Source organism: Oncorhynchus mykiss, chromosome 16 (assembly GCF_057628025.1).
Source record: "Oncorhynchus mykiss isolate SJ-2025 chromosome 16, ASM5762802v1, whole genome shotgun sequence".
Classification (NCBI taxonomy): domain Eukaryota; kingdom Metazoa; phylum Chordata; class Actinopteri; order Salmoniformes; family Salmonidae; genus Oncorhynchus; species Oncorhynchus mykiss.
The window spans coordinates 36431005-36454493 of record NC_143037.1 but is presented as its reverse complement, the minus strand read 5'-3'; the positions used below and the strand labels follow the sequence as shown (position 1 = coordinate 36454493).

Sequence of the window (23489 nt, the reverse complement as noted above, 5' to 3'; positions counted from 1 at the left end):
TGTGTTGCAGCCATGTTGTTGTCTTAGGTCTCTCTTTATGTAGTGTTGTGGTTATTCTATTGTCATGGTGTGTTTTATCCTAAATATTTACTTTTACTCCCAGCCCCCGTCCCAGCAGGAGGCCTTTTGCCTTTTGGTAAGCCGTCATTGTAAATAAGAATTTGGTCTTAAAGCAGCCACCCTTTGCCTGAAAGACAGCTTTGCACACTCTAGGTATTCTCTCAACCAGCTTCATCAGGAAGTCCGCTGGAATGCATTTCAATTACCAGGTGTGTTAAAAGTTCATTTTGAATTTATTTCCTTCTTAATGCATTTGATCCAAACAGTTGTGTTTGACGAGGGGTGGTATACAGAAGATATTGGTAAAAGACGAAGTCCATAATATGGCAAGAACAGCTCAAATAAGCAAAGCAAAATAGCCCACGAAGATCTCCACCACCGCACAAGCCCGAGTGGGCAGAAAACTGGACAGGAAGATCCCGTCTGTGACTCATCCCACTCAAGTGATGCAACCCTCCTAGGGACGGCATGGAAGAGCACCAGAAAGCCAGTGACTCACCCCCGTAATAGGGTCTGAGACAGAGAATCCCAGTGGAGAGAGGAGCCGGCTAGGCAGAGACAGCAAGGGCGGTTCTTCGCTCCAGTGCCTTGCCTTTCACCTTCGCACCCTTGGGCCAGACTACACTCAATCATAGGACCTACTGAAGAGAGGAGTCTTCGGTAAAGACGTCAAGACCGAGTCTGCGTCTCTCACGTGGATATGCAGATCATTCCATAAAAATTTAGCTCTATAGGAGAAAGCCCTGCGTCTTGTGACCGTAGCGTATGTGTAGGTATGTACGGCAGGATCAAAATCGGAGAGATAGGTTGGATCAAGCCCATGTAATGCTTTTTTAGTTAGCAATAAAACCTTGAAATCAGCCCTAGCCTTAACATGAAGCCAGTGTAGAGAGGCTAGGACTGGAGTAATATGATAAAACATTTTGCTTCTAGTCAAGATTCTAGCGGCTGCGTTTAGCACTAACTGAAGTTAATTTAGTGCTTTATCCAGGTAGCCTGAGAGTGGCTTTGACTGGTACTGTAGTGGCTTGCAAAAGTGTTCACCCCCTTGGCATTTTTCCTATGTTGTTGCCTTACAACCTGGAATTTAAATCGATTTTTTGGGGGGGTTGTATCATTTGATTTGCACAACATTTACACACTTTGAAGATACAAGAAAAAATATTTTGCAAAACAAACAAGAAATAAGACAAAGAAACAGACAAAAAAAAACAGAAAACTTGAGCGTGCATAACTATTCACCCTTTTGCAGCAATTACAGCTACAAGTCTCTTGGGGTATGTCTATATAAGCTTGGCACATCTAGCCACTGGGATTTTTGCCCATTCTTCAAGGCAAAACTGCTCCAGCTCCTACAAGTTGGATGGGTTCTGCTGCTGTACAGCAATCTGTATGCTTAGGGTCATTGTCTTGCTGGAAAATGAACCTCTGTCCCAGTCTCAAATCTCTGGAAGACTGAAACAGGTTTCCTTCAAGAATTTCCCTGTATTTAGCACCATCCATCATTCCTTCAATTCTGCCCAGTTTCCCAGTCCCTGCCGGTGAAAAACGTACCCACAGCACCACCATGCTTCACTGTGGGAATGGTGTTCTTGGGGTGATGAGAGGTGTTGGGTTTGCACCAGAAATAGCATTTTTCCTTGATGGCCAACAAGCTCAATTTTAGTTTCATCTGACCAGAGTACCATCTTCCATATGTTTGTGGAGTCTCCCACATGCCTTTTGGCAAACACCAAATCTGTTTGCTTATTTTTTTCTTTAAGCAATGGCTTTTTTCTGGCCACTCTTCTGTATAGCCCAGCTCTGTGGAGTGTACAGCTTAAAGTGGTCCTATTTTTTTAATAATGGATTTAAAATGGGGCTCTGTGGGATTTTCTAAATTTCAGATATTTTTTTATAACCCAACCCTGATCTGAACTTCTCCACAAATTTGTGGCGGACCTGTTTGGAGAGCTACTTGGTCCTCATGGTGCCCCTTGCTTAGTGGTGTTGCAGACTCTGGGGCCTTTCAGAACAGGTGAATGTATACTCAGATCATATGACAGTTAAATAAAGTCCACCTGTGTGCATTCTAATTATGTGACTGAAGGTAATTGGTTGCACCAGATCTTATTTAGGGGCTTTCTAGCAAAGGGGGTGAATACATATGCACATACCACTTTTCCATCTTAAAAAAAGCAAAAAATGTAAACAAGTTTTTTTTCCCCTTCACCAAGTTGGGACTATTTTGTGTACGTCGATGACATGAAATCCAAATAAAAATCAATTTAAATGACAGGTTGTAATGCAACAAAATAGGAAATACGCCAAGGGGGATGTATACTTTTGCAAGGCCCTGTATGTAGTTTTTTTTTTAACATAGCTAGTTGTGCTAGACATTATATAGGTAAAAGGATAAGTAGCATCACGTTTTTAAAGAGAAAACCTGTTTGAGGGTGAGGCTGAAATCAAAACATCTTCCGCAGTAGGATATGTTTTGAGCATCCCAACCCGTTACCCTAGGCAACTGTGATAACTTTTGCATCACAGTTCTTGCCTTATAATAACTTGTTTCTTCCCTGGAGGCAGAGCTGCCCTAGCTGACCTATTCTACACAGACAAGGAATGAAAAAGACAGACACTGGTTCAACATAGTCCTAGGTGTTTTATTTAATGCTGTTAAAAGTCTACCACCATAATAGCGGAGGAGAGTATTTCTACCAGAAGTGAAACAAGCGGTCTGCCATTGACTGGCAAAATAAATGTGCCTTTTGAACTAACTGGAGAAACAATACCCACACAACTTAGCCACTTTCTGCCTTAACAGTGGGTTAACATACTGAAATGATACATGGTGAAATGCACATCTCAACCATGTAGTTTCTAAACCTCTATGGTAGTAGGCTACTAGCTTCCAAATCTAACCAGAGATGCTGCCTAGTAGCATCTTTGAGGAACACTGAACAATTCTCTGAAAACCATGTTAGTTTTCACAGGTGGAATGTGCCATCTATTACACAAAGACTAGTTTACGCTGTTTAAATGGTTGCATGCATGACAACAGCCCTGTAAGAACTGCTTTGCACTATTGAGAGATGACAGAGCAATGACTGGGTGACTTTACATGATGGGGCTTGAGAAACTGGTGGGTCCTGCTAACTTTACTCTTAGCCCCGTTTGTGGTGTAGGGTTCGCTTTGGTCAAATTCCCCAAAAAATGACAACCTCACCGTTTGGATGAAAACATTGCTCTTGGCGAAGGGATGTTAATGAGTCTTGAGGAGCAAGGGATGTTTGAATATTTAATTAAGACCTTTCTTCACCATTTACATTATTCCACCTCATTTAGTTTGTCAGATAAAACCATTTCCAGAAGAAAATGTAACTCCTGCACATGGCTAGCTTGCCCATTCAACCAGTGAAATGACATTCCCTCACCCATCAAAACAAAGAGATTTCAGAGCGGCCCATTATTTTGCTGTACAAACGGAAACACCACAGACATTAAGTGCAGTTATTCAATGTGAAATGGCAGAAAATATACAATAGAAACCCCACACCACAGTGGATTAAATACAACTCCCCCTACTTTTGATTGAATGTTCCCTATAAAAAGGTTTGTACATCCTGTTTCCCACACCTTGTGTGCCTGGGGGAAATAACAGCAGACACACACAGTTGGATGACATCTACAAAAGAGCACCCACCTTATCAGTGTTGGTTAATCGAGCACTACATATTCCAGCATCTTATTTTTACTGAGCACATCACCCAATCCTCTAAAGACATGCAAATCTCACACACCAAGCAGCATACATTTAAAATACAAATATTCCAAAACGTTATTCGCACTTTGCCAAGTCATCCGCCCAATACTTTTTCAACCCGGCATTACAACAGGATCATTCGGGCACCAAGCATCAGTAAAAGGTGAGACCAGTCTCAAAATCAGTTCTGTCGCTCAGTCGTAAAAACTACAAAAAAAAGTCTGGATATTAAATCTCAGCAAGTAGTCTGAACTACCCAGAACACCGTACAGATATTTAACAAAATACCAGACATCTTCAACGTGTGACAAACCTACCACTCCTGTGGTTTAGGCTACATTCCATTCAAATTACAGCATTTTGGAATCAACATGGCATTAAATTCATCTTCAACTACACCTTGGGATTACATTCGATTCAAATGACAGCATTTGGGATTGTGTTAAGAACAGTGAGTCACATATAGCCCTGTTTACAGAGTTAAGGTCGAGTTTCTCACTCACACCTCTTAGCCTCTTGAAAAGTAAGGACATACCAGGTGGCATATCCTTGACACAAAACGTCAGACAAATGTAATGTTTAAAGTATTCTTGCTAAGAAATAGTCAAGCAACAGGAAGAGACAGAACTATAGATACGACAGGAAGTGGAAAGGGTGTGTTAATGACCCTAACCTAGGGTCACAGAGCCTGAGTGTGTCTCAATACTCTAAATGCTGCTCCTTTTCTATTCTGTTACTTACATATCCGCTGAACAAACTTGCTCTGCCACCTCACCTACCAAGCCCTTAACGACCAGTGGTCAGGACAAAAAAAGAGAAGGAAAGATAAGAGTATCAATATCTTGGCCTTACTTATAGCTCCCCTACCCCAAAGGTCCATGGAAAAGTACCATAAATAATGGTTGGTACATGCTCCAAATTTTAGCATTCAATCAGTACATTCAACATATTTTTGTATTTGATTTTGCTCTCTAGCTAAAGGACATGCATATCCACGAGTATTGGTAAATCAAATGAGTTGAAGGAGAGCATGAAGTTGCTAATATTAACAGTGGATGATTGTCAAACTAAGAACCTAAAAAGGTGGGCTTCTGGAAGGGGTAGTTCCATTTCAAATAGAATCATATTCAAGAGAGGCGATTCTATTGCTATGAACACTTGCCAAAGTCCATGTAACAGCTCCACCATTGGCAGTAGGGAAGTGACAATTAAATGGAGACAAAGCAATTCCATTGAAACCCTCAAATTAGACTGAATAGTTACAACAATTACTCTCAGCTCTCATTGTTTTTGGTTATGAGTTGCCTTGTTGCAACAGGCAACCGGTCCGAAACACCATCATCCAAGATGCTTCAGTAGAGAGCTCTCTAAAAACACATGAAAAACATTGACATATATTCCCTGAAAAGCATCATTAGTTTATCAAATTACACTATTTCTAATGTTTTTAACGGCGGAACGCATTTCTAAAAAGATGGAATTCTATTGTGTGTGGAAAAAAAGAAACTGAAGAGAGAAAAGCTAGCCTTTTGACAGAAAAGTGAGGCATATTGGATCCTAGTCCCATGCTGGTGGTCACCCAGCTAAACGTTAAGACTTCAATGTCTGTTTGTGGAGGAAGAAGTGAAGAAGGCTGGTATAGCCAGTCAAGTGTGTTCTTCTGATGTGAAAATGGGCTCTGGCCCCTAAGGTGACCGGTTATGCTGGTATCTTGGTTCAGTCCCTTGGGATACTAAAGGATAGAGAATTAGTCTTGGCCGAGTTGGACCGATGCTAGTGGAGATCTACGAGAGATGGTCCCCAAACTAAGGTCATATCAACACCTTCAAGACTGCTACACTGGGAACTTTAATCCAGGGGTGGAATGGCATGTGAGTTTTCACATAGAAAACAATCACTGTCCTTACCTTCCAGCACAACGCTATGGCTTTTTTAGATAGACAAACTCGAGTTGGAGTAGGTCACACTTCTCTACACAGTACACAGAGCCCTACAGGTCCCCTGCAAAGGAAGGAGAAAGGTCCCTTCAGCAGGATCAGACACATGGGATAGTCTCAATTATGATGGACCTCTTCAACAAGCTTGAATAGGGTCATTTAGTTTCTACCTCCAAAATGGAGTTTGGGAGAGGAGTGGACGTTGGGATCCATGGGGAATCCCATTTGAATGCCAGTCTGAGGGGCAGGTAGAGTGAGTGAGGAAACAAAGGAAGGATTCATCTCTTCCCCGTCTTCATGTAGGAGGGGATAGCCCCTCGGGCTGTGAGGCCTTCAAAGCGCTTGTAGGTGTAGTTGATGAAGACCCAGTCCTTGTTCTTGAGGTCTGCCTCAGAATGGTTGGACACCGCAGGGGCAGCTGAGGCAGAAAAAGACAGGGATTATTTCACACAGGGCAATAGAGGTAAACAAAGGAGCCCAAATGTGAGAATCCTGTTTCAAGGTGGCATTAGTTGACCAGGGCCATGTTTAATTGGCACCAAATAGAAGAAAACAGACTTAACCTGGGAGTGACTAACTGGTGTAATATGAAACGTCTTTGTTTTTCATTGTGTGCCCTAATGAACACTACTACCCTGTTGAATTATGACTACTAGACCACTAATGTTGGTGACAATGAGAAACGTACCTGTTGGCTGGAGGATATCAGAGTCTGGGAACTCGTCAAAGTTGGATGTGTCGTCGATGCTTTTGATCTCAATGGGAATGGCAGCGGGTCGCTCTCTGTAATAAAAATGAAACCCTGTTTTTACAATGTCACTGTTCCCATTTCTGAATGCACCATTAACTGATACAATCAGCTACATCCTCAAAAAAATGCTAGCCAGGAGATTTGGGATATTGACAAATAACCAGCAATTAAGGGAAAATATTATTTTTTTAAAACGTCAGAAAAGTGAACTATTCTTTTAAGCCCTCGTACCTGATGTGGTCGTAGTCCACCCCCTCGAAGAAGGCGTTGCCCTTAATGTCCTCCACTCCAGTGGCTCCGATCCTGTGCTCCTCCTCACAGCAGAACCTGAGGATGAGGTCCTTAGCTTTCTCCGAAATGGGCACTTCAGGGGGAAAAGTCAGTGTTTCTTGCCAGTTCATCACCTTCCTGTAGGTCTCCTGGGGGGTCTCTGAGCAGAACGGGGGATAGCCTGGAAAACAACACACATGGGATCAACAAGCCAGACATGGACAAATACGTAGTAATGGCACCATTCTGTGACATTGATGCAAGATGATTGAAAGCCAATCAATGCTTCTTCAGAGGCCCCAAGCAGAAGTTGTTGACAGGATCTCACCTATCAGCATCTCATACATGATGACTCCAAGGCTCCACCAATCACAGAGCTTGTTGTATCCGTTCTGCATGAAGACTTCAGGGGCGATGTAGTCAGGGGTGCCCACAGTAGAGAAGGCCTGGGGGGGGGGGCGCGAGAGAAAGATCATGCAATGTGACTACAAGACTACACCAATACAAATGTGGTCGTGTTTGAGATCGACTGCATTCCAGTCGGTGACTGCAGAGGGACAGATCTACAAATCACCCGGCACCCTAAATAACTACATTGTATATGTGGATTAGTCTGCCCAAAATGGATGCTCTCGAACACGGCCCACGCCTACTTGTAGAATACACTGTATGTTGCCCTCCCATCTAGCTTCATTTTCTCACCAGCTGTCTCCGGTTCCTCTTCCACGTCTCTGCTTTCCTCTTTGAGTTCATGTTATTGAATGCTGTACAGAAAAATAAACAGTTTTAGAAAATTACACGAGAATGTAATACTTGTTAAACCCCATAACCGCGCAGGTTAAGCATCTGAAACCCTTTCAGACTCTCCGTTATGAAACAAATAGCCATTTAAGATCTGTTGATTGACATTTTAGTCGCACCAACACAGAGAGATTCTACATTTAAAAAATAATCCCTATTTAGGGAATTTGAAGATTGGTACATGCAACAACTCAAAACATGAAGCAATCCTAAAAACAAACCATTTTAAGTTATTAATTTTATTTTTGTACAAGCACATTTCAAATCATTACCTAGTTAGTAGAGAAACATTAAAGGCACAATATCTGGGACATTTCCAACTGTTCAATGGTATTTCTAATTAATAGTATATAAGCTTATGAGCTTTGTACATCAGTTTTACCTCCACCATAACCCAAACATGACTCCATTGTTTATCTTTTGGTTGTCATTTGGGTTTTTGTAAACAATATATCCAAAATATGCTTCCAAATCTCAAGGACTACAAGGTCTGAGAAACTCCAAATTGTGGCTTTATCATCAATACAGGGTGTTAGTATGTAAAGTAATGGATTGATTGGGGATGCCTGACTTTGCTTACTGAAGTCACTGGGGAGGCTATGATTCAGGTTCTTGTAGAACTCGGTACGATGCGCCCTCTTCAGACCTGTGCAAAGACCAAAGTCAGACAGCTTCACATGGCCCTGAAACAATCAAGCAAAAACACATTCAGTACAGGCTTATATTCATTAGTGCTGTGTATTGGAAAAGTTTAGCTCGTTTTATTCATTTTGGTGCCTTGTAAATTCAAACAGAATAACATATCCAAACCACCAGTCTGAGCTCATGTTTGCGTCTCTTGCGTACGTGCTCAAACTCACCCTGGAGTCCAGTAGCAGGTTGTCAGGTTTGATGTCTCTGTGAATGAAGCCCAACTGGTGGATGGAGTCGATGGCTAGCACTGTCTCAGCGATGTAGAACTGACTGGCTTCCTCTGTCAGAGTATCCTTCTTCATTAGCAGGGTCATCATGTCACCTGTAGGGGGCAGTGTCGGGTTACAACATGTACAGTCCCACTGGACTTTGAGGCATATTCAGCGGGACAGAAGTTGTTCGTTCGGTGGCTTTGCAGAGAGAACATTGAGAATAAACAATCATTATGCAGCACATTTATGTTTTTCTGCAATGTTCTGATGGCTGTATCAAGCATCTCAGAGTAGAAGTACTAATCTAGGATCAATTTAGCCTTTTAGACCCTAATGAACATGATACTATTTACAGGAGGGACCCAATCCTAGATCAGCACTTACTCTCTGTCTACATTCACTTGGAAGAGTAGCTGATCTAGCTTCCAACTGGACAATGACTGTCCCTGTAGTGTAGGAGAGTGTTTGGGGTTCAGCTTAGGGTGAGGGGGGTGTAATCAAATCAAATTTATTTATATAGCCCTTCGTACATCAGCTGATATCTCAAAGTGCTGTACAGAAACCCAGCCTAAAACTCCAAACAGCAAGCAATGCAGGTGTAGAAGCATGGGTGTAATACCGCCAGGCAGGAACTCCATGATGAGGTAGAGGTTCATCTTGTCCTGGAAGCTGTAGAACATCTTAACCACCCACAGACTGTCAGCCTCTACCAAGATGTCCCTCTCAGCACGGATGTGGCCCACCTAGAAATATACACATATGGCATGATACATGAACTCAGCAAAAAAAAAAAACGTCCCCTTTTCAGGACCCTGTCATTCAAAGATAATTAGTAAAAATCTAAATAACTTTACAGATCTTCATTGTAAAGGGGTTAAACACTGTTTCCCTTGCTTGTTCAATGAACCATAAACAATTAATGAACATGCACCTGTAGAACGGCCATTAAGACACTAACAGCTTACAGACGGTAGGCAATTAAGGTCACAGTTATGAAAACTGAAGACACTAAAGAGGCCTTTCTACTGACTCTAAAAACCCCAAAAGAAATATGCCCAGGGTCCTTGCTCATCTGCGTGAATTGCAATGTCCGTACTGTGAGACACCTAAGACAGAGCTACAGGGAGACAGGACGGACAGCTGATCGTCCTCGCAGTGGCAGACCACGTCTAACAACACCTGCACAGGATCGTTACATCCGAACATCACACCTACCGGACAAATACAAGATGGCAACAACAACTGCCCGAGCTACAACAGGAACGCACAATCCCTCCATCAGTGCTCAGACTGCCCACAATAGGCTGAGAGAGGCTGGACTGAGGGCTTGTAGGCCTGTTGTAAGGCAGGTCCTCACCAGACATCACCGGCAACATCGTCGCCTATGGGCACAAACCCACCGTCACTGGACCAGACAGGACAGGCAAAAAAGGTGCTCTTAACTGACGAATCGGGGTTTTGTCTCACCAGGGGTAATGGTCGGATTTGCGTTTATTGTCGAAGGAATGAGCGTTACACCGAGGCCTGTAATCTGGAGTGGGATTGATTTGGAGGTGGATGGTACGTCATGGTCAGGGACGGTGTGTCACAGCATCATCGGACTGAGCTGGTTGTCATTGCAGGCAATCTCAACGCTGTGCGTTACAGGGAAGACGTCCTCCTCCCTCATGTGGTACCCTTCCTGCAGGCTCATCCTGACATGACCCTCCAGCACGACAATGCCACCAGCCATACTGGTCGTTCTGTGTGTGATTTCCTGCAAGACAGCAATGTCAGTGTTCTGCCATGGCCAGCAAAGAGCCCGGATCTCAATCCCATTGAGCACGTCTGGGACCTGTTGGATCGGAGGGTGAGGGCTAGGGCCATTCCCCCCAGAAATGTCCGGGAACTTGTAGGTGCCTTGGTGGAAGAGTGGGGTAACATCTCACAGCAAGAACTGGCAAATCTGGTGCAGTCCATGAGGAGGAGATGCACTGCAGTACTTAATGCAGCTGGTGGCCACACCAGATACTGACTGTTAATTTAGATTTTTTTATCCCCCTTTGTTCAGGGACACATTATTCCATTTCTGTTAGTCACGTCTGTGGAACTTGTTCCGTTTATGTCTCAGTTGTGTTCATAGAAATATTAACACATGTTAAGTTTGCTGAAAATAATCGCAGTTGACAGCGAGAGGACGTTTCTTCTTTTTGCTGAGTTTACATTTATAGATTGCATGGCAGGTACTACTTTTGTATCCAAGACACTGCTTTGGATTTGTGAGAATGAACATGACTGGCCATTATGTACTGGCAAACATACCCTCCTACCCTTCCCTCCTCCTCACCTGCTCCTTCTCCAGCATGTCGGCCTTGCGGAGGATCTTCATAGCGTACACGTGACCTGTGTCCTTCTTCTGCACCAGACGCACCTTGGGACCAAAATGTGTCAATAATTTATTGAATAATAAGTTGAAAGTCTGCAAGGCTATGTAAGAGAGGTGTTTAAGAAAAGGGGTGATGCCTACCTCTCCGAAAGCTCCTCGGCCAATCACCTTGAGGGACTCGAAGTCCTCCAGCCCCAGGCGGGTTCGTTTGAGACGCAGGAACTCAGTCTCTTTCCTGGCGTGCTGGGAGCGCCGGATACGCTTCTGCACAGGTAGAGGAGGCAATGGTTAGTGCGCACAACTGCACGTGTCAAAAAGGTTGTGTGTGTTAGTCTTCAATGTCACCTCTTCATCAGCCAAGCCCTCTTGATCCATCACCTTTTCCAACTTCTGCTGCCTGCAACAGAAATGGAGAAAAATATTAAATTATGGCTGTCCCCGATTAAAGATTTGTCGACCAAAATTAATTTCTATTTTCAACCAGTTGATTGTTCAACATTTTTTAAAACGTGTAATATTTCCAAATATAGACACACCTGTTTTAATAAAATGAACTATATGCATTGAGCTTGTCTGATGCTTTAAGCGCACCGTTGGATGAAATAGGACGCAAATGACTCGAAAGAGCCAGAGCAGAAGAAATACAAAAAAACCTGATCACATTCCTCCTGCTTTAAGCTTACGGTTTGATGTCTCGAGGGCACCAGAGATCTAGATACGTTTTTTTTCTTCTGGTTAACCTAACTCAACCATTCTCCTCCAGCTGGCTTTCTCAGATTGACATTACTCTCCTGAAGTTGCTGTTAATAGGCTACACGAGGAGTCAAACTTTTTCATGTGGAATGACCATTTATCTTACAATTTCTACCAATCTGCATGTCCTTTTATAGTTTTCATATGCACATTTTTGTGAAACAGATTCATTTTGTTTATCATAACATCTTTGAATCTCAAAATCATTCTCATGTGGTTAATCGAAATTAAAATAAAACCTAAAAAGAAGAAAGAGGTAACTTCTATTGCCAACTATGTAAAAATTGCCTACATAAAGCAATTAAATAACATTGTAGCCTGCAGGTAGAAAATATTGCTCCGTTCATCTTTCCCTCGACCCTGACTAGTCTCCCAGTCCCTGCCGTTGAAAAACATCCCCACAGCATGATACCACCACCATGCTTCACAGTAGGGATGGTGCCAGGTTTCCACCACACTTGACACTCTGGCTAAAGAGTTCAATCTTGGTTTCATCAGACCAGAGAATCTTGTTTCTCAAGGTCAGAGTCTCTGATCCACCTCTACGCAGACGACACCATTCTGTATACTTCTGGCCCTTCTTTGGACACTGTGTTAACAACCCTCCAGGCAAGCTTCAATGCCGTACAACTCTCCTTCCGTGGCCTCCAATTGCTCTTAAATACAAGTAAAACTAAATGCATGCTCTTCAACCGATCGCTGCCTGCACCTGCCCGCCTGTCCAACATCACTACTCTGGACGGCTCTGACTTAGAATACGTGGACAACTACAAATACCTAGGTGTCTGGTTAGACTGTAAACTCTTCTTCCAGACCCACATCAAACATCTCCAATCCAAAGTTAAATCTAGAATTGGCTTCCTATTTCGCAACAAAGCATGCTGCCAAACATACCCTTGTAAAACTGACCATCCTACCAATCCTCGACTACGGCGATGTCATTTACAAAATAGCCTCCAATACCTTACTCAACAAATTGGATGCAGTCTATCACAGTGCAATCAGTTTTGTCACAAAAGCCCCATATACTACCCACCATTGCGACATGTACGCTCTCGCTGGCTGGCCCTCGCTTCATATTCGTCGCCAAACCCACTGGCTCCATGTCATCTACAAGACCCTGCTAGGTAAAGTTATCTCAGCTCGCTGGTCACCATAGCATCACCCACCTGTAGCACGCGCTCCAGCAGGTACATCTCTCTGGTCACCCCCAAAACTAATTATTTCTTTGGTCGCCTCTCCTTCCAGTTCTCTGCTGCCAATGACTGGAACGAACTACAAAAATCTCTGAAACTGGAAACACTTCTCCCTCACTAGCTTTAAGCACCAACTGTCAGAGCAGCTCACAGATTACTGCACCTGTACATAGCCCGCCTATAATTTAGCCCAAACAACTACCTCTTTCCCTACTGTATTTATTTTATTTATTTATTTTGCTCCTTTGCACCCCATTATTTTTACTTGCACATTCTTCCACTGCTAATCTACCATTCCAGTGTTTTACTTGTTATATTGTATTTACTTTGCCACCATGGCCTTTTTTTTGCCTTTACCTCTCTTATCTCACCTCATTTGCTCACATCGTATATAGACTTGTTTATACTGTATTATTGACTGTATGTTTGTTTTACTCCATGTGTAACTCTGTGCTTTGCTTTATCTTGGCCAGGTCGCAATTGTAAATGAGAACTTGTTCTCAACTTGCCTACCTGGTTAAATAAAGGTGAAATAAAAATACATTTACGTGCCTTTTGACAAACTTCAAGCGAGCTGTCATGTGCCTTTTACAGAGGAGTGGCTTCTGTCTGGCCACTACCATAAACACTTGATTGGTGGAGTGCTGCAGAGATGGTTGTCCTTCTGGATGGTTCTCCCACCACAGAGGAACTCTGGAGCTGTCAGAGTGACCATTGGATTCCTGGTCACCTCCCTGACCAAGGCCCTTCTCCCCCGATTGCTCAGTTTGGCAGGGCGTCCAGCTCCAGCAAGAGTCTTGGTGGTTCCAAACGTCTTCCATTTAAGAATGATGGAGGCCACTGTGTTCTTGGGGACCTTCAATGCTGCAGAAATGTTTTGGTACCCTTCCACAGATCTGTGCTTCGGAGCTCTACGGACAATTACTTCGACCTGATGGCTTCTGCAGGAAATGCAGAAGTATTTTCTGTTTCGCTATGATCAGGTTGCCAAAATAAATTATGGATACAACCTTGAAACCACTGATCATGACAATGGAGTGAAAGGGTTATATCCTGCCTGTTTGGCCCTGTCCAGGGGTATCGTCGGATGGGGTCACAGTATCTCCCGACCCCTTCTGTCTCAGCCTCTACTATTCATGCTGCAATAGTTTGTGTCGGGGGGCTAGGGTTAGTCTGTTATATCTGGAGTATTTCTCCTATCTTATCTGGTGTCCTGTGTGAATTTAAGTATGCACTCTCTAATTCTCTCTTTTGGAGGACCTGTGCCCTAGGACCACGCCTCAGGACTACCTAGCCTGATGACTCCTTGCTGCCCCCAGTCCACCTGGTCGTGCTGCTGCTACAGTTTCAAATGTTCTGCCTGCGACTATGGTACCCTGATCTGTTCACAGGACAGGTGCTACCTGCCCCCAGACCTGCTGTTTTCAACTCTCTAGAGACAGCAGGAGCGGTAGAGATACAGATACTCAATGATCGGCTATGAAAAGCCAACTGACATTTACTCCTGAGGTGCCTGTTGCACCCACTACAACCACTGATTATTATTATTATTATTATTATTATTTGACCCTGCTGGTCATCTATGAATATTTGAACATCTTGGCCATGTTCTGTTATAATCTCCACCCGGCACAGCCAGAAGAGGACTGGCCACCCCTCATAGCCTGGTTCCTCTCTAGTTTCTTCCTAGGTTCTGGCCTTTCTAGTGAGTTTTTCCTAGCCACCGTGCTTCTACACATTCATTGCTTGTTGCTTGGGGTTTTAGGCTGGGTTTCTGTACAGCACTTTGACATCTGCTGATAAAAAAGTTCAATTGTAGAATTTATTTCCTTCTTAATGTGTTAGAGCCAATCAGTTGTGTTGTGACAAGGTAGGGTTGGTTAAAGACCAAGTGCATATTTTTATGGGCTCCCGCGTGGCGCTGCGGTCTAAGGCACTGCATCTCAGTGCTAGAGGTGTCACTACAGACGCTGGTTCGATTCCAGGCTGTACCACAACCGGCCATCGTCCGGGTTAGGCCGTCATCGTAAATAAGAATTTGTTCTTAACTGACTTTAGTTAAAGGTAACATAAAAAATATTATGGCAAGAACATCTCAAATAAGCAAAGAGAGATTAATCCAGAAAACTTCAATAACTTTCAGCGTTTCTTCAAATCCAGTCGCAAAAAGCATGAAGCGCTATGATGAAACTGGCGCTCATGAGGACCGCCACAGGAAAGGAAGACCCAGAGTTACGTCTGCTGCAGGATAAGTTCGTTAGTTACCAGCCTCAGATATTGCAGCCCAAATAAATGCTTCAGAGTTCAAGTAACAGACATCTCAACAACTGTTCAGAGGAGACTGTGTGAATTAGGCCTTCATGGTCGAATTACTGCAAAGAAACCACTACTAAAGGACACCAATAAGAAGAGACTTGCTTGGGCCAAGAAACACGAGCAATGGACATTGGACCGGGGGAAATCTGTCCATTGGTCTGAGGAATCCAATTTTGAGATTTCTGGTTCCAACACCCGCAGAGTTGGTGAAAATATGATCTCCGCATGTGTGGCTCCCACCGTGAAGCATGGGGAAAGTGTGATGGTGCTTTGCTGGTGACACTGTCTGATTTAGAATTCCAGGCACACTTAACCAGCATGACTATCACAGCATTCTGCAACGATACGCCATCCCATTTGGTTTGCTCTAAGAGGGACAGTCATTTGATTTTCAACAGGACAATGACCAAACACACCTCAAGGCTGTGTAAGGGCTCTTTGACCAAGGAGAGTGATGAGTGCTACATCAGATGACCTGGCCCCCACAAATCACCCAATCTCAACTCAATTGAGATGGTTTGGGATGAGTTGGACTGCAGAGTGAAGGAAAAGCAGACAACAAGTGCTAAGCATATGCAGGAATTTCTTCAAGACTATTGGAAAAGCATTCCAACTGAAGCTGGTTGAGAGAATGCCAAGAGTGTGCAAAGTTGTCATCAAGGCAAAGGGTGGCTACTTTGAAGAATCTCATATATAAAATATATTTTGATTTGTTAAACACTTTTTTGGTTACTACATGATTTCATAGTTTATGTCTTCACTATTATTCAACAATGTAGAAAATAGGAAAAATAAAGAAAAACCCTGGAATGAGTATGTGTGTCCAAACTTGACTGGTACTGTATTTAATACATTTGCAAACATTTCTAAAAACCTGTTTTTAAAGTGTGTGGATTGAGTTTGTTAAATATATTTTTTGAATCCATTTTAGAATAAGGCCATAACGTGTGGATGAAAGGTGGATAAAAGGTGTCCACATCACCAACAAACTATCATGTCCAAACACACCAAGACAGTTGTGAAGAGTGCATGACAACACCTTTTCCCCCCTCAGGAGACTGAAAAGATTTAGCATGGGTCCTCAGATACTCAAAAGGGTCTACAGCTGCACCATCGAGAGCATCCTGACCGGTTGCATCACCGCCTGGTATGGCAACTACTTTGCATCTGACCGTAAGACGCCACAGAAGGTAGTGCGAATGGCCCAGTACATCACTGGGGCCAAGCATCCTGCAATCCAGGACCTATATACTTGGCGGTGTCAGAGGAAAGCACAAAAAACTGTCACAGACTCCAGTTACCCAAGTCATAGACTTCTCTCTGCTACCGCACCGCACTGCAAGCGGTACCAGAGTGCCAAATCTAAGCTCAAAAGGCTCCTTAACAGCTTCTACCCCCAAGCCATAAGACTGCTGACAATTAATCAAATGGCCACCCGGACAACTTACATAAACCCCCCATTTGTTTTCACACTGCTGCTACTGGCTGTTTTTATCTATGCAGTCACTTTACCCCAACCTACATGTACAAATTACCTCGACTAACCTGTACCCCTGCACATTTACTCGATACCGGTACCCCCTGTATATAGCCTCGTTATTGTTATTTTATTGTTACTTTTTGATTTCTCTTTACTTTAGTTAATGTGGTAAATATTTTCTTAACTCTTTCTTGAACTGCATTGTTGGAGTTGCATCTCTAGCGGCGCTATTTCATTTTTGGATAAAAAACTTTCCCGTTTTAAGCGTGATATTTTGTCACGAAAAGATACTCGACTATGCATATTCTTGACAGTTTTGGAAAGAAAACTCTGAAGTTTCAGAATCTGCAAAGATTTTATCTGTAAGTGCCCCAGAACTCATTCTACAGGCGAAACCAAGATGATACGTCAAACAGGAAATTAGCAGAATTTCTGAAGCTCTGTTTTCTAATGTCTCCTTATATGGCTGTGAATGCGACAGGAATAAGCTTAGACCTTCTGCCGTTTCCCCAAGATGTCGGCAGCATTGTGACGTATTTGTAGGCATATCATTGGAAGATTGGCCATAAGAGACTACATTTTCCAGGGGTCCGCCCGGTGTCCTTTGTCTAAATTTGTGCGTAATCTTCAGGTGCGGGCATTTTCTCCTGAGATTCAGGAGAGAAAGCACACTTCCACGAACGATATATCATCGAAGAGATATGTGAAAAACACCTTGAGGATTGATTCTAAACAACGTTTGCCATGTTTTCAGTCGATATTATGGAGTTAATTTGGAAAAAAGTTCGCGTTTTGAGGACTGAATTTTCGGGTTTTTTTGGTAGCCAAATGTGATGTACAAAACGGAGCTATTTCTAATACACAAAGAATCTTTTTGGAAGAACTGAGCATCTGCTATCTAACTGAGAGTCTCCTCATTGAAAACATCAGAAGTTCTTCAAAGGTAAATGATTTTATTTGAAGGCTTTTATGTTTTTGTTGAAATGTTGCGTGCTGGATGCTAACGCTAAATGCTACGCTAGCTAGCTACTTTTACACAAATGATTGTTTTCCTATGGTTGAGAAGCATATTTTGAAAATCTGAGATGACAGTGTTGTTTACAAAAGGCTAAGCTTGAGAGATGGCATATTTATTTCATTTCATTTGCGATTTTCATAAATAGTTAACGTTGCGTTATGGTAATGAGCTTGAGTCTGTATTCACGATCCCGGATCCGGGATGGGGATCTCAGAAAGGTTAAGGGCTTGTAAGTAAGAATGTAACGGTAAGGTTGTATTCAGCACGTGACAAATAAAGTTTGATTTGAAACAGTGAGGGACAGTCTTTACTCCAATAAGAATGCTTGTTTTTGTTTTCAGTATCACTACGCTTTATTACATTGTGGAATAATGAATGAATTTGGACTATTGTGTGTTTGTCTATTACATGAAATCCAAATAAAAATCTATTTAAATTACAGGTTGTAATGCAACAAAATAGGAAAAAACACCAATGGGGATCAATACTTTTACAAGGCAATGTTAGGCACAAATACCAAAGTTTGCAACACCCACCTTGAATGACATAACGCATAAGAATGTAGCAATAGAGAACAGAGGAGTTGTAAACAATGTGTCAGTGGAAGGCAGTTGGCTGAGCCCAGACGGATGCGTGCGTGTGTAGTAGGAGGCCCTACCTCATCTCTCTCTCCTCATGTTGAGCGATGAGGTTGCTGTAGAAGTTCTCCAGGGTCACCTTGGCCATGGTCACACGTTCCTTGGTGTGATTACTCATCGAGGAGCAGGAACTCTGGCCCGTCATTGCCATGGTTACCTGAGAGATGCATTGAAAGGGGGAGGGTGCAATTAAGCAACCTGTATATCCTCTTGAAAGAACTATAGGCCTACACTATCATAATTAACGTCAAGTCCAAACCAAATGCAGATGTATTCAACTTTTCACCCGTCTTGTAATTGTGCTGTTTTCACAGAGGCCTATACCCTTGCAAACACTTTCACAGACTCTTCTTTTATTTGCTTTTAACTTTCCCTACAACCTTTTCCAAGTGCTGAACCGCTCTCTTTCTAAAATAAGGGGGCAAGAGAAGAGGGGTTAAAGACAATTGTCCTCTTTCAGTCACAGTACAGTAACTCAATGTCCAGTCAGCCTCAGCACATTTTGCATGGCTGAGCAACAGGGACCCTTGAGGTGGCAGGAGGAGGGAGGCAAGTGGAAAGAGTCTACCGTTTGGCTAAGAGCTCCAAGCACCGACAAGGCCCTTGATTTTTGTATTGCCGATGCTAGGTCAGGGTAATTCAATTATCCGCCGGACATTCAGATGGGCAATGAATAAGGAGGTCGTTAAAAGGAAAGGCTGGTGCTCAATGAGTCATGGAAGCCGCCGTGTTTGCAGTGCTATGATAGAGGCTGGTCAATAATACTGTGACAGAGCAGTTAAATGGCGTGGAAATCAATTTTGTGCACCCAATGCTGATGGGAGCATTACTCTGAACCAGAGAGGGGTAGTGTGTGCATCATCATAAACTGTGCAGACAAATACATCACCTCTAATGTCCAAGACATGCAAACACTTCAAGCACACCTTCTCACAATGTATACCTTTATTTATTTAACTAGGCAAGTCAGTTAAGAACAAATTCTAATTGACAAAAAACGGCCTACCCCAGCCAAACCCTGACGATGCTGGGATAATTGCACGCTGCCCTATTGGACTCCCATTCACGGCCTGTTGTGACACAGCCTGGAATCGAACCAGGGTCGGTAGTGACCACTGAGAAGCAGTGCCTTAGACCACTGCACCACTTGGGAGTCCCAAAAACCACTTTACATTTTTTTTTTGCATAAGTAAAGAGGTTTTCTGAAGTTGCTAGATACACTACATGGCCAAAAGTACATGGATACATGCTCGTCGAACATCTCATTCCAAAATAATGGGCATTAATATGGAGCTGGTCGCCCCTTTGCTGCTATAACAGCCTCCATTCTTCTGGGAAGGCCTTCCACTACATGTTGGAACATTGCTGCGGGGACTTGCTTCCATTCAGTCACAAGAGTATTAGTGAGGTCGGGCACTGATGTTGAGCGATTAGGCCTGGCTCGCAGTCTGCGTTCCAATTAATCCCAAAGGTGTTCCATGAGGTTGAGGCTCTGTGCAGGCCAGTCAAGTTCTTCCACACCAATCTCGACAAACCATTTTAGTATGGACCTTGCTTTGTGTACGGGGGAATTATCATTCTGAGACAGGAAAGAGCTTTCCCCAAACTGTTGCCAGCCACAAAGATGGAAGCACAGAATCGTCTAGAGTGTCATTGTATGCTGTAGCGTTACGATTTCCCTTCACTGGAACTAAGGGGCCTAGCCCGAACCATGGAAAACAGCCAAAGACCATTATTCCTACGCTACCAAACTTTACATTTGGCACTATGCAGTCGGGCAGGTAGCATTCTCCTGGCATCCGCCAAATCCAGATGTCTCTCAGGCTGTCAAATGGTGAAGCATGACTCATCACTCCAGAGAACGTTTCCACTGCTCCAGAGTCAAATGGCGGCGAGTTTTACACCACTCCAGCCGACGCTTGGCATTGCGCATGGTAACTTTATATTACGTTCCAGGCATTTTTTTCTAGTCCCACATAAAAACACCTATTCAAAGTCTTCACTGTCACTCAGAAACAATATATCTTCACCGGCTTCGAGGGCATTATCACTTTTATACACCAACATAACCAAATAATGATTTAGATAAACATTATTTTAATTAATTTATTCATACTATTTCATCCTTCCACAAGATGTAGTCCCGACAAGTCTAGGGTTGCTCCCCAGCCCGGCTGATCGTTCTATCAATTGTTGCCAGAGACGCGACCCAGTCGTTCAGTCTTTTTGTTCTGTATCTATTCCCAGTCGTTCGTTCTAAATGTTCCATTGCCATACTGGCTGGCAACGTTCTTATCCTTTGCTTGCTAGCTAGCCAACTACGGCTAAATTAGTCATGTCAAAAAGTGCAGCCAGAAAAACGGCAAAGCATTTGTTTAGAGCTTCCAGTTCCTTGGTGTGCAGATCCCCAACAAGCGATCATGGTCGAAACACACTAAGACAGTCATGAAAAGGGCACGACAAAGCCTATTCCTCCTCAGGAAACAGAGAAGATTTGGCATGGGTCCTCAGATCCTCAAAAGGTTTGACAGCTGCACCAGAGAGCACCCTGACTGGTTGCATCCCTGCCTGGTATGGCAACTGCTCGGCCTCCGACCGCAAGGCACTACAGAGGGTAGTGTGTACGGTCCAGTACATCACTGGGGCCAAGCATCCTGCCATCCAGAGGAAGCTTGTCAGAGAAGGCCCTAAAAATTGTCAAACTCCAGCCACCCTAGCCATGGACTGTTCTCTCTGCTACTGCATGGCAAGGATACTGTAGGCCTAGTTATCATGTTTCACATTGTATTTATTAACTACAAAACTGTATTTTTAACCCTCCTGCTGTGTTCTGGTCAAATTGGACCGATTTACAAGTTCTCTCTGAAAAATGTTGTTCATTTAGGTTCCATGACTTTGTCCACACAGGGCATCTGAACAAACAAAATACATTGATGATTTTCATTACATTTTTGGGTGTTTTATTTAACTTTGTACACCTGTGGTGTTCCCGGTCAAAAATTACTGGTCATTAGAAAATAATGGGTGAGACTACAAATGAGTGTATAAAATTGAGTTCAGGCACATGCCCATTCATCAGATGGACACACTTCCTCTCCCAGACCCCCACATGCATGTGTCTTGAGCACACACCTCACTCCCCTTTATGGCTTCCATGGCAACCCCCACTGAAACCTTTCCCCAATGGGAACCACACCTGTTGGCATTCTCACAAACAATCGCAACATTGTTTCAATAATATATGGAACTTTTGTGTAGCCTCCGACACATTGGTGCGGCTGGCTTCCGGGTTGGATGCGCGCTGTGTTAAGAAGCAGTACGGCTGGTTGGGTTGTGTATCGGAGGACGCATGACATTCAGCCTTCGTCTCTCCCGAGCCCGTACGGGAGTTGTAGCAATGAGACAAGATAGTAGCTACTACAACAATTGGATACCACGAAATTGGGGAGAAAAAGGGGTATATATATATATATATATATATATATTTCATCTGAGTATTTGTTATAGTCCAAATAATTAATACATAAACGCATTTGTTTTACTCAAAAACTAGTTGTATGAGTTCAGGTCAATGAGGCCTACAGGCCATAAATGGAAGTTCAAAACGAATGAATGTTCACAAGAACTTAAGTTGATAAAAAGATCTAACACAACATTAGGTGATAATATGTGGATTTATAGTCAGCTATAATGGAGCGGTCATTTTGGACTGGGAACACAGAATGAATTGACGTGAAAGGAACACAACAGGAGGGTCATTTCTGGTGTCGCTTTGCACACACGCTTGTTAGCTAGCTCAAAAGACATTCCAAGTTCCTTCATAGAAGTCGCTCCTCCTAGGTATAATTCTGTGGAAATTATTCAGATAATCATGTCATAACAAGATGTCCAGCACTTCAAGCCTCCTTATCCCTCTCTCGACATCTCTCCACCCGCAAAATTCCAGTCGCATCTTGCGCCATAGGGTACACTTCTTTGTCCATCAGGCATGTAAACAACTAGCTTGCCTGCTCTATTCGCTTTAGTACTTTAATGAGCTAGAACTGTTCATTTCACAGGTTAAACAAATAACGATATACACGGGTACTTTCGGGGGATCGAACCGGTAAAGAACTTTATTTTGCTGGTCGGAACGAAACGATGGGAAAATAATTTCGGTTCCAACCCCTTCCCGTAGATAGCTAAATCAAATATGACTATAAAGTAAAATGCCAAGTAGCTAACGTTAGCCAACCTAATTTAAACGTGTTCACACAAGCGTGTCAAACTAGTTAGCTAACTTATCAAGAGTCCATCCAGTGCACCATCACATCAAATAATATATTTGCACACGTTTGTATCGAACTAGCTAACGTTAGTAACACAGGCTACACAGCTTGTGATAAAATCAAGAGAGCTTGTTCGCTAGCTTAACTAACCTTTGCTAGCCTAGTTGTTTACTATCGGGTAAGATACTGGGACTAGCGTTAGCTGTGTAGCCTGTGTTACTTGTGGTAAAGTCAAGAGAGCTTGTTCGCTAGCTTAACTAACCTTAGCTTGCCTAGTTGTTACCTGTCGGGTAAAATGACGTTAATTCGGAAAACACAACTAGCTCTCTTCAGTACCTTAGCTAGCTGATGTTAATGCTGATGTTAACTTTCAAATATACTCAATTATGGACCAAATAAACGGTTAAAAAAATATCTAGCCACATAGCTTCAACAAAGTAGATAGCTAGCCAACTTGGTTTAGCCGAGTTAGCTTAGCTTGCTCATGCTGTGCTAAACGTGAAACGTTAGCTAACCAACCAACGATGCTTGGCTGGCACGATACCATGAGACAACTAGAAGATGGTGGGGAACATGTTAACCATAACATATTATTTCACTAAACTAGGTAGGTACGTGTAATAGTCTTAAATAAATAAGCATTTCGTTATAACTACCTCCGCAGGAACGACCTCTCTCCCTGCTCTGCTGTTTGTGGCTCTTCTTCGATCGGGTTTAACGGCGGTTGGCATCCAACGTTAACGGTGCATTACCGCCACCAGCTGGACGGGGTATTGAATAAGAATAAAAAAAAACATTGCGGGAACTGGGGGAAAACTTCATCCTTGAAAATAAAACACGTCAACTAAGAAAACCCATCGTGCTTCTGCAATCAATGTCCACTTAATTAAGCAATACGGCGCGAGGGAGTGTGGTATATGGATAATAAACCACGGCTAAGGGCTGTTCTTATGCACAATGCATCCTGTGACGTTCTGCATTAGCAT

The 23489-nt window shown here is 43.1% G+C and overlaps 1 protein-coding gene across 2 annotated transcripts; it reads right to left on the bottom strand.

Moving 5' to 3' along the window:
• Nucleotides 1–2684: 2684 nt before the first annotated feature.
• Nucleotides 2685–23393, bottom strand: LOC110491857 (serine/threonine-protein kinase 38). Of its 2 annotated transcripts, none has more exons than XM_036946750.2 (13): nucleotides 23160–23393; nucleotides 18256–18392; nucleotides 11180–11231; nucleotides 10976–11098; nucleotides 10796–10879; nucleotides 9089–9212; nucleotides 8425–8579; nucleotides 8136–8247; nucleotides 7466–7527; nucleotides 7092–7209; nucleotides 6725–6944; nucleotides 6431–6525; nucleotides 2685–6160 (listed from the first exon to the last, which is right to left on the bottom strand). In XM_036946750.2, exons 1-13 carry the CDS (start codon nucleotides 23232–23234, stop codon nucleotides 6021–6023), a joined length of 1497 nt encoding a protein of 498 aa, XP_036802645.2. In that variant the 5' UTR covers nucleotides 23235–23393; the 3' UTR covers nucleotides 2685–6020. The 2 variants fall into 2 exon arrangements, with proteins under 2 accessions (XP_036802645.2, XP_036802646.2); XM_036946751.2 differs by having other exon boundaries at nucleotides 8145–8247; nucleotides 23160–23253.
• Nucleotides 23394–23489: the final 96 nt, after the last annotated feature.

Excerpts from the sequence above, each read along its gene's own strand:
- LOC110491857 (XM_036946750.2), bottom strand. The coding sequence starts at position 23,234 with ATGCCAACCGCCGTTAAACCCGATCGAAGAAGAGCCACAAACAGCAGA. Across the intron at positions 18,393-23,159 it reads GAGAGGTCGTTCCTGCGGAG|GTAACCATGGCAATGACGGG; the intron begins GTAGTTATAACG and ends TGCATCTCTCAG. Across the intron at positions 11,232-18,255 it reads CATGAGGAGAGAGAGATGAG|GCAGCAGAAGTTGGAAAAGG; the intron begins GTAGGGCCTCCT and ends TTTCTGTTGCAG.